The 12250-nt window shown below is 35.5% G+C and overlaps 1 protein-coding gene across 1 annotated transcript in view; it reads right to left on the bottom strand.

Moving 5' to 3' along the window:
• Positions 1–12250, bottom strand: part of LOC150075183 (stAR-related lipid transfer protein 3-like) — a 179416-nt gene that overhangs the window by 77016 nt on the left and 90150 nt on the right. The window contains exons 6-7 of the mRNA XM_090388230.1: positions 7432–7558; positions 6456–6551 (exon numbers count right to left, since the gene is read on the bottom strand). Coding sequence (XP_090244356.1) covers positions 6456–6551; positions 7432–7558 — 223 coding nt within the window. The remainder of the gene's footprint in view (positions 1–6455; positions 6552–7431; positions 7559–12250) is intronic.

Below are 12250 nucleotides of genomic sequence, written 5' to 3'. Positions count from 1 at the left end.
GATATTGATGGTTCAACAGTTGAGAATCCTGCTCAGGTGGCTAACAAACTAAACGAGTATTTTGCATCTACATTCACACATGAGGAGTTATTCAGAAAGGGGAATGCCAGAGGTGAAGTAAACTCTGGCACTGAGCTAGATGATTTTGTAATAACTGAGAGGAAAGTGGAGGAGAAATTGAGGATAAACATAAAAAAGGCACCTGGGGTGGATGGGATCTAACCAGTTATATTAAAGGTGGCAGCAAAGGAAGTAAGCAAAACCTTAGCCATAAAATTATGAGAGCTTCTTTGGACTCAGGGGAGGTACCCATAGACTGCAGATGTGCAAATGTGACCCCAATTCACAAAGGAGGATCAAAGGCTGACACAAGTAATTATAGACCTGTGAGTTTAACTTCTGTTTCAGGAAAATTATTGGAGGCACTGGTTAAAGAAGACTGAAGGATCATCTAGACAAGACTTCAGTTATAGCTCGGACACAGCATGGTTTTGTTAAGGGAAAGTCTTGCCTGATCAATTTGATTGGATACTATGATGCAGTCACAAAAGAACTGGATGCAGGGAATAACTTTGATATTATATATGTGGATTTTAGAAAGGCTTTTGATACTGTTGCACATGGAAGACTGCTGCACAAATTGGAGCAGTGTGGCATTGGAGGAAAATTGCTGCAATGGATAAAGGGATGGTTGAGGGGGAGAAGACAGAGTGGTAATCAATGGACACTGCTCATCGTGGACTAATGTTATTAGTGGAGTCCCTCAGGGTTCAGTGTTGGGTCCATTATTGTTTTCTGTATTTATAAATGATATTGATGATGGTATATCAAGCTTAATGTATTAATTACTTTGACATTGATGATGGTATATCAAGTTTGGAGATGATACAAAGGTTGGCAGGGTTGTTAAGGACACTACTGGTGCTATGCGCTGGAGAGGTTGAGCAGATGGGCTGAGAGGTGGCAAATGAAGTTTAACATTGACAAATGTAAAGTATCACATATGGGAAACAGCAACCCCAGAGCAACGTATCAACTCTGTGGTACTACACTGACAGTGGTAGAGAATGAAAAGGACCTGGGGGTAATTGTGCAGGCAGATATGAAGTTCTCTGAGCAGTGCAGATGGGCTGCAAGAATAGCTCATGGTGTCTTGTTAATGATATACAGGAATTTTTCTAGCATGGATAAGGAGGTGATTATTCCCTTGTATAAGGCAATGGTCAGGTCACACCTTGAGTACTGTATACAGGTCTGGAGGCCTCATTTCAAGAAGGATGTAGAGCTGCTGGAGCAAGTACAGAGATGGGCAACAAGATTAGTGAATGGAACATAGGGTTGCTCTTACGAAAAAAGGCTCAAGTTTTGCAAATTACAGTGTCTAGAGACTAGGCACCGGCGAGGTGATCTGATAGAGGTGTATAAAGCCTTGAACGGTTTGAGCATGCTCAATGCTGATGGGATTCTTCCTCTTGCTTAGAATAATTACCTGAGAGGGCATAAATTCAAATTGAGGAAAAACAGATGTAGGATAGATGTGCAGAAATTTGCCTTTAGCCAGCGGATAGTTGGTTGGTGGAACAGACTTCCATCCCTTGTTGTGGAAGTTGATATCCCAAATAAATTTAAGGCTCAGCTGAACAGGTATTTCGAATGAATGGAGGGGTGAAATGGAAGTGTTTTTTTTGCTGATGCTGCATAAGTTTGCTTTCTTGCATCATATGCCTCTACTAATGCTAAAGTAATAACTGGCAATTAACTCACATAAACAGGAACCAAATCAGGACTAATGGCAGAATGATCCTTCAAAAAAAATGTATAAATTAATTATAGACTTAATTTTGTTTCAGAAATATCTGTAATACTCAAGGAAGGATACTAGTTACCATTTGGTAATATCTCAGCTGAATCAGAAAACAAAGCAGTGCAGTTTACTCACTTTGAAACCCAATCATCAAACCTGAAACAATCAGAATTATCCCTTTGGGAAAAATCCTTTTTCCTTTAGGAGACCTGAGAAACAAAATCAGACAGTGCTTGCAAATAACATAATTCAATAAATTATCTTAAAAGTTGTCCTCTGGTGAAGTTAAACACTTTAACAAATCATTTGTTGCTGTAAACATTTCTCACACTTCAAGAATTAACTATTCCAACATTATACAACATAGTAAATATAGGGGTAATGGAAAAAATTTGGAACAAGGACAGTAAATAAAACTTTAGTCATTACTTTTAATAGTAGTGAATAGATATAGGTAAAAAACATTGGCACCGGCTACAAGGCAAGAGGCTCTGCATATTTAACAGTGTATAAACTGTTAGAATAGTTCAATTATTGGTGGATACCACCACCCATGAAGAAAGTATCTCATTTAAAGACATGATTCCTCAAACTCTTCTTTTGTAAAATACTTCAAAACAACCACTACATTTTCTTCAATATGCCACAGCTTTTTCATGTCAAACAAAATCCCCAACTATTCAACAATTAAATGTAAAGATAGCCAGTGAAACAAATCGTACATCAAAACAATCTGTTCCCCCAATCTGTAAGCCCCAATCACAGAGACTGTGCAGATTCAACAGTTTAAATAAATCCAAATTGATCTGATGTAATAATGAAAATCTGAATGGTGCATAATAGGAATTTCATATCTATTATGTAGCATATTATATTCATCTCACAACCACTGATGAGCCATCTAAATTTTTTTGCAATACTATGTTTGAGTACATAAGTTATATACCTAAATTGCTGTCATAAAATAAAACGAGCTAGCCAGTTTAATAGTAATGAAAAGTATTGAAGCCTTCAGCAGATAAGTTGATCTGTAATGTTGTTTGTTATTTGGTTTTTAGGAGCATTAGCAACTAAGGCCATATTTGCTCCGGGAATATGCGGTGGTCATTCCCTGACCTTTCCACATTCTCCGTATTTGGTGGTGAGCCCCTGGTCTAATCAAGAAGAGTGTGCTACGCACTGCTGCTCCTTCCCACCTGGCTACGGAGGTGCCTGATCTGTAATAGTACCACAGAAAGAGTTACGCTGACAAAGGCTGATTATGAAAGATCATTGGCTAAGAGTGTAAAGAACAGGGAACCAGGAATTTTCACATACACGAATACAAAGAAAAGAATGAATCAGATTGGACCCTTGAGTGAGGAATGCAGGGAATGTCTCAGAAAATCCAGCTGACTTTGGAGATGAATTGAGCACATACTTTTCAATGAAATTTAGACAAAAGGCCATTTGTGGTGAAAAGAAACTGTGTGTGAGTGAAGCCGGGAAGAAAGAAGTTAGTGATACTGAAATAACAGGAGACTGTTTATTAGAAACTTTCAAGCCTAAAAGTGGATAACGTTCCTGGAATTGATGGTATATTCCCATAATTTTGAAGGAAATGGTAAGAGAGTACATTGAACCATTAAGATTAATTGTGAGGGCATCACTAGATGGGAGATTCCTTTGGACTTACTAAGAAGTTCCAGTGCATCACCAATACATAAAGGCCATTCTAAGAGCAATGTGGGTAGCTACTAACCAGTCAGTCTCACTGTCAGTAGTTACCCATGTCTTCAAAGTGATAATCATGGAGGCAATGGTCAAGAGTGCAATGCTGGGTCACTTATATAAAAAATGGAATTCTGAATGAAATAGTATGGTTTTGTAAAAGGAAAATTATGTTTAGCCAATCTGGTTATTATTTTGACAGTTACCCATGAACTGGATGTAGGAAATAATTTCCAAGTTGTTTATTTCGATTTCACAACGCATTTGATTCAGTCCTGCATGAGAGGTTACTTTAAGCTTAACATATTAGGTTCACAAGGAGGATCCTTAAATTCTTTGCAGGGTCACTTGCAGGTTGTGATTAACAGTTACATTTCAGATTGGATTAACATAAGTGGGATTCTCCAAGGATTAGTACGGGTACCACTGACGTTCTTAAATGATGGCAACAAAGGGATACAAGATGTAATATCAAAATTTAAAGATGTCAGGATCGGGAGAATAGTTAAGGATCAGTGAAAAGTAGCACTCCTTCGGAACAACTCAGGCTTAAGAAATAGTGAGAGAAGTAGTAAATCCTTACACTTGGAGAATAGAAACTCTGAAATAACTTATACACTTGGTGAGATTGAATAAAATATGTAGATGAAAAAAGGGATTTTGGTGTTTACAACACTGGCAGACATGAAGTTCACCATGGAGTGCAGATGGGCAGCAAGGAGTGCCCATGTGTCCTACAAATTATTTATTTATTATTATTGATGACCACACTTGGAATATCGTACCCAAGTAAGTAAGGCCACACCTAAAAAAAGGATCCAAAGGCAGGCAATGTGCCTGGTCAGATTGGCAAAACGGCATCCATATAAGGAAAAACTCTGAATTATGCTGGCTACAGAGCTTGGTAGTGAAGCACATTAGAGGGGACCTAACCGAGGACTACCAGGCTCTGAGAAGGAAAAGTAAAATGAACGAGGTCAAAATTCTCACTGCTATGATTCCAGAACTAGGATACAATAAATTAAATTTACAGGAGAAGAGGTTTTAGATTGGATTGCAGGAATTTTTTTTTTTTTTTTAGCCAGCAGGTTGTTAATTACTGGAATAAGTTACCTCCACATGTGGCCGAAAGCTTGCAAAAATTCAAAAGTAAAGTGGATAGTTAACATATAAGGAGGGAATCACATAGGTAGTTTATTCATTATTATTTTTTTTTTAGTTGCCGATACAGCAAAAGTCTGGTGCTCTCTTGCATCATATGGCTAACACTAATACTGATAAATCACATCACAGATTTCAAATCAATAATGATGTTATTAAAGAAAATGGCCAAAAAAAAAAAGTAAACCTCCTCCTCCAAAATACTGAAATCTGAGATACTGACAGAACAGCTGTTTTGAAGCTTACTGGCTTCTCATCACCTCTATCAGTGAACCTATGATGAACAAGTGAGACAGTCAAGCAATATATGGAAGAAAAATCTCTTAGACACAGAACAACCATTATGTGTGCATTTCCCCAATAAGTTACATCAACCCTATGCAATATTATTATATAGGAGAAAATTATATTGGGCCAATATGCATGTAATGGTTGTTGTGTCTAAACAGAAATTTTCTTCTATACACTACTTGGCTGCTCACTTAGAGTGGAAAAAAAAAAAAAAAAAAAAAAAAAAAATTGTTGACCTATTAGGGCACAGGTTTGCTAATAGAGGCCAATCACTAACTGATGAGTAGCCAGTATGCTTTGAAATAGCTGATCTGAAAGTGTCTCACATTTTTAAATATACAGCCTTTTAAATATATGTACAAACACCTCTCATGTTGATGTCACTGAGTCAAATAATTTTACACATCCAGCTCATGATGTGACTCGGTCAAAATAGTTAACTATACTAGGTAAACATGTTTTTACCTTTAAAAATGTGTTGTGTTTTCTTCAGAATTACATTTATATCTAACTGTCTCTGTATCCTTGATCACTGCCTAATGATTTTTTCTACCACTGAAGTCAGACTGACTAGTTGGTAGTTATCCTCTTTGCTCTTAAAGCTACCTTTGCATATTGGCAATACATTGGCTTTTCTCCAAAACAAAGGATCGCTTCTAAGTCCAGTGATGCCCTCATAATTTACTTTAATGATTCAATGCACTTTCGTAAAATTACTGGATATATCCCACGAACTGCAGGAGCCTTACTTGACTTTAGGCGTGAAAGTTTTTTTTAATAGACAATCTTCTGTAATTTTAATATCATTAATTTCATATTGCTCAGCCATTGCTTGCAGCACAGCCTGCATTTTTTCTTTTTTTTATATGTAATAAAAATAGCACAGGAAATAAATAAATATTCAAGTGCAACATAACACATCAGAAGTTGCTGTTCATATAGTGAAAGAGACTATGATGGAGGCAAGAAAGGACTATACAATACATTTCTTGTGATTTATTCAGAATTTAATTTCTAACTTTTAATTTTGCTATTACAATAACTCATTACAATGTGTTTCCCAATCAGCTGTCAACAGCAGATGTATATTGTTAGTAGTATACTATAACACCACAATAATGTAACCATATGATGTTTTATTAGTAAAAAAAAAGGTTGAAGTAAGGAGTTGAAAAGCTGAGGATGAAGATAGGGGCTGTGAAAGTGAGGGGGGAAAAATGAAATTTTGATAGAGTGAAGGCATAGGGGAACAAACAAGGATCTAAACCTATGTTATCACACTTCTCATATAACATGAGAACTAATATAGATTTTGCTAGATTAAAATAACTGAATCACATAAATTTACAATTTTTCAAACTATTACTGATTTCAATGGACTCTGTTGACAATAAATATTCATTTTAGTAAGTACGTAGATATGAGTATAAAAAGCTTTATAATGTTAACAGAAAAAGAAGGAGAGGAGGATGTTCAAATCTAAACTTACCAGGTGGTGAATAAAATGCACTGCCATCATCACTCTGAGATCGAGATATATTAGGATGGGGCCCATGAATTGGCAAGTAGTCATCATGTCGACGAGCTATAATTCAAAAAGAAAAGATCTTAAATTAGAAAGTCATTATGTCCCATTTTTGTGAGACTGAGCATGACACCCAAAGTTACATAAAGTGATTCAAAAAGCATGTAACTCATAGCATAATTTTTCAGTTTTATTTCATTATTATTATAAACATTATTTAATAGAAACTATAATAAGTTTGATTTCAATTATTATTACAAATAATAACTGAAAAAGCTTAAGAAATAAACTTGTCATTATTTATTTATTATTATTTTTGAAGTAATAATGTCATCAATATCTATATATGTATCACTTCATTAATTTTCATTAACTCCTGGATCTAAATTCTAGAGTTTTGGTTTCAGCTTCGTAAGCCAAAACTGGAAAAAAAAAATGACTGGCAGGTGCAATGACCTCCTTCAAAAGGTAAACTGTCTACTATTGGTCAGAAACATGACGAAAGTATGTACTGACAAAATTTCCAAGACGATTTATATGTAAATGGACACATTATTTTATAATGTGTTTGTTTACATATGATAAAATAATACATATTCACAGAAAGACCAAGTAGTGTTTGTTCTTTTAAATTTAGAAATTAGTGTATTACTACACACAAATGCACAGAGAGAGAGAGAGAGAGAGAGAAAGAGAGAGAGAGACTATTGTATATACATAGATATAGGCATTCTTCTAATCATTTCTGTGAATATGTATAGATCTCTATACATATTCACATAAAGACCAAGTAGTGTTTGTTCTTTTAAATTTAGAAATTAGTGTATTACTACACACAAATGCACAGAGAGAGAGAGACTAATGTATATACATAGATATAGGCATTCTTCTAATCATACTAGTTCATTATCATCTTCTTAATTTAATTTCTTTTACTTACCCAACAGAGCAGAAGCTCTTGTTTCATTAGCTAAAACCTTGAAATCTAAATACCAAGCTTCTGACCATGCTAATACAAAGGAACTAATTAGAAGAATTACAGAAATTGTTTGACTAGCATCTGCCCACTAGAAAGAAAAATAATACATTAAAATGAAAGTTAATTTTCTTTATAAAGGATTCAGTTATAAATTAAGCACAGTACTTAAATAATTTTTACTTTAAAATTAATATATGATAAAAATCAATTTGATAAAGATTCAACACTTTCAATCATATCTAAAATTCATACAAATTTTTTCAATTTTGTTTTAACTTAAATTTACTTAGAAAATTGGCAATTTTTAACAACAGAATATTTTGTGAAAGATGGGATTTAACTGGGGCATCACTTCTTTTATAATTTCAGTTTGCATCAGAAAAGTCTGCATCCAAGTTTGCATCAGAAAAGTTACCACTATCACCAATTCAATGATTTTCCAGTCAGGATATATTAATGAATAATAACAATTATTATTGAACTACTGAGGCTAATTATGAGAGCATCATTGGACACAGGTGATATTCCATTGGATTTTAAACGTGTAAATGTATTTCCAATACATAAGGGCAGTTCTAAGGATGTAGCGGGAAATTACTGACTGATCAGTCTAACTACAGTAGTAGGGAAAATCATGGAGGCAATGATCAAGGGTGAAATTCAGGATCATTTGGGCTGAAATGGAATTCTGAAGGATACGTAGCATGGTTTTGTAAAGGGAAAATCATGTTTAACAAATCTGGTTAGCCATTTTGACAGGGTCACTCGTGAGCTGGATTTAGGGAATAATTTCAACATTGTTTATTTGGATTTCAGCAAAGCATTTGACTCAGTCCCACTTACTTTATAAGCTGGTACAGGTCGGAACCACAGGGAAAATCCTTAGATGGATAGCAGGAATGCTTCAGGGCAGAAGGCAGAGTATTGTGATAAATGATTATTCCACAGATTGGACTGATGTAAGAAGTGGGGTTCCTCAAGGATTAGTATTGGAACCACTGTTATTTTTGATTTTTTTAAATGACATCGACAAAGGGATAGAGGGCGTGATGTCTGAATTTGCAGATGATGTAAAGATTGGTAGAGTAGTTAACAATCACCGCCAAGCAGAGCTTCTTCAGAGTGATCTACATAAACTTCGAGGATGGTCAGAAAAGTGGCAGCTATGCTTTAATCCAGGAAAGTGCAAGATCTTACACCTGGGGAACAGTAACTCCAGAATAACTTATACACTTCATAGAGTGTATGAGTTATTCCACCCTTTCTTCCACTAATGAACTAAAGTCAGTAGTGAAAGAAAGGGACTTGGGAGTTATGATACCGTCAAACACGAAGCTCTCCGAGTATTGTAGACAGGTTGCAAGGAAGGCCCACGGTGTCCTATTGATGATTTATCGAACATTTGCTAGTAGAGATAAGGATGTCATAATTCCATTATATAAGGCTATTGTTAGACCACACTTGGAATACTGTATTCAAGTGCAGAGACCACAACTAAAAAAAGATATTGAGCTTCTTGAAAGGGTCTAGAGATGGGTAACTCGCTTGATGAGATCGGCAAAAGGATGTCCTCATGAAGAAAGACTTCAAATATGTGGGTTGCACCAGCTTGAAAACTAGGCACCTTAAAGGCAGCTTGACTGAGGTGTTTAAGGCTCTGAAAGGCAATAGTAAAATGAATGAGGATGAATTTTTTACAGTTATAAATGATTCTAGAACTAGGGGCTATAAATTAAAGTTATGTGGAGAGATGTTTGGACTGGATTACAGGAAGTTTTATTTTTGCCAGCAAATTATAAATTACTGGAATAAATTACCTACATGGGTGATAGAGGCTGACAGTTTGGGGAAATTCAAGAGGAAGAATCCCGCCAGCACTGAGCCTGCTCAACCATTCAAGGCCTTATACACTTCAATCAGATCACCTCGCAGGTGCCTAGTCTCCAGATGCTGCAATTTGCAGAACTTAAGCCATTAAGTTAAGCCAGAACTTAACAGCACACTTTTGTTCCAATCACCAATCTTGTTGTCCTTCTCTGTACATGTTCAAGCAACTCTACATTCTTCCTAAAATGAGCCCTCCAGACCTGTATGCAGTACTCAAGGCATGGCCTGACCATTGCCTTATACAAAGGGATAATCACCTTTTCCCTACTAGCAAAATTCCTGTATATCATTGACAATACCCCATGACCTGCTCTGGCAGCCTGTCTGTATTGCTCAGAAAAAACTTCATACCTGACTGCACAATTACCCCCAGGTCTTTTTCTTTCTCTACCACCCTGAGTGTAGTACCACACAGTTGGTACTACACTTTAGTTTCATACAATAATTTTTTGAAGGCTAGATTTATTATTCTTAAACATTACTATTGTAAGTAAACAATGAAGAACAGAGATTATTCTATACATTTATTCTTTTAAATATTTATTCAACACTGAGTTGGTTCTGTTATGTTATTATCTTCAAAATTGCTTTATCAAGTACAAAGTACAAAGTATATAGGTGCTTCCATAGCCAGGTGGGAAGGAGCAGTAGTGCGTAGCACATGCTTCTTTATTAGATCGGGGTTCGAGCCGTCACCACCAAATATGGAGGATGCGGAAAGGTCAGGGAATGACCACCGCATATCCCGGAGCAATATGGCCTTAGTTGCTAATGCTTCTAAAAAACCAAAAATAACAAAGTATATAATAAAAATTCTTTTCTTTCAAGCAGGAACCCATATAAATAGTTTAGGACTAACACCTTTTCTGGTGTTAACACCCTTTCTTAACACCCTGCATACATGAATCAAATTATAACTACAGTAAGCGTTGGTTTAGCTCCCTGGTTATTGGAATCAAATTTCGAAGAACCAATCCAAATCAATAAAATGCACTACACTTTCATCGTTTACTAGAATCATATTTTCAGCTATAAGAATCAATTTTGAATGCCTCTGTGATATTTTTCTAAAACACATTTCTGGAGGTCACAACCATAAAACAATAAAAACAATTTGCAGTTTCCGGTTTATTGGGCTTTTCTGTTAGTGCACTAAATGGGTAGTAAACTTGATCTCATTCATTTGCAATAATACTGATAGCTGGAATTCTATGTTTTCATGTTATTATGGTGAAATGTGTTTCCCCTTTGCTGAAATCTGCTCTTCATTTCTATATCTAAACTTCGTCTCACTTGTGTGTGTTGTGTTAGTTCCAATTTGTGTGTGCAGTGTGATTGGTATTGATTGACACTTATCTTTTTTACTGTGTTTTAAATTTTACTACAAAAAAAAAAAAAAAAAAAAAAAAACTCTGTGAACAGAAAGAGTGAATTTGAGTGTAAAAGATAAGTTATGAATTATAGAAACGTTCGATAAATTAAACTTAGGCAATACATCTCAAAGGGAAGCATCAGTAAAATTAATGCCTCAGTCATCTTCATCAAAATTATTAAAATTACATCACACATTAATGTGATTAGTGTAACCAGAAAAAGGAAGCGTAAAGGGAAATGCCAACCAGTAGATGAGGCTCTGTTTGTTTGGTTCAAATAGGCCAACTCATGTAATGCGCCAATCAATTGTAGCATTTTTCTTCAAAAAGCTAATGATTTTGCTGAAAAACTACATGAAGAGTTTAAGGCAACGGACGGATGGCTGACAAGATAGGAGAGGCATGATATTGTTTACAAAAAACTTCACAGCGAAAAAAAGGATTCCAATGGTTCTGCAGCTGACACCTGGTTGAAAACCTCTTGGCAAACTGTGTTAAGCACTTATAATCCTGAAGACGTTTTTAATACAGATGAAACAGGGTTGTACTACAGGGCTACCCCAGACCACTGCATGATTTTTAAAAATTCTTCTGCATCTGCAGGAAAGAAGATTCAAGGACAGGATTACAGTTCTTTTAACATGCAACATGATGGGAACAATAAGGATGAAGCAGTTAGTTAGTTATCAGCAAGAGTAAATCGCCTAGATGTTTTAAAGGAGTAAAACAGCTGCCTGTTGAATATGCCAATGATACCAATGCTTGGATGACAGCTTCTTTATTTGAAGATTATCTTCATAAATGAGATTTGAAATTGGATAAGAAAAACAAAATTGCATTGGTTTTGGAAAACTGCCCAGCTTATCCAAAGTTGACTATCAAAAACATTGAATTAGTTTTTCTACCTTCAAAAACCACATCACTGATTCAACCTCTCAACCAAGGAATAATAAAAACCTTTATAAGACCTTTTATAGATTGGATATGAGGCAAAGAATCATCCAGTCTATAGATGAAGGTTTGGGAACATCATCCAATATCACAAAACAGATAACTGTTCTAGATGCACTTCATATGACAATGAGTGCCTGGAATGAAGTTTCCGAAACCTGCATTAGCAACTGTTTCAAAAAATGTGGATTAATTATTCTTGATGGGCAACTAAGTCACGATACTGAACATGTTGAAAAGTCTGAAGACATTGGTGAAAAGAAGTATAATGATTGGGTAGACATAAATGGTGATCTACAAGTTACTACAGCTTTAACAGATGAAGAAATTGCCCAGTCTGTTACTTATAATTTTGTCAAGGAGGAGGAAAATGAAGATGAACCCGAATGAATTCCAGTTACAAAATGGCAAACTCATGAAGCTATAGCCGTCCTGAGGAGAGCATTGGAAGAAACTGGTGTAAGTGATTGTGAATATAGACTGTTATACAATATTGAAAAATCTATAAATAGACTTTTTAGTAAATTAATAAGAGGAGTTTACCTCAATATAGTACGTGGAACACTTCC

The sequence above is a fragment of the Mastigoproctus giganteus genome, chromosome 14 (assembly GCF_048544385.1).
Source record: "Mastigoproctus giganteus isolate SK-2022 chromosome 14, ASM4854438v1, whole genome shotgun sequence".
Classification (NCBI taxonomy): Eukaryota; Metazoa; Arthropoda; class Arachnida; order Uropygi; family Thelyphonidae; genus Mastigoproctus; species Mastigoproctus giganteus.
This window is presented reverse-complemented; position numbering and strand designations above follow the sequence as displayed.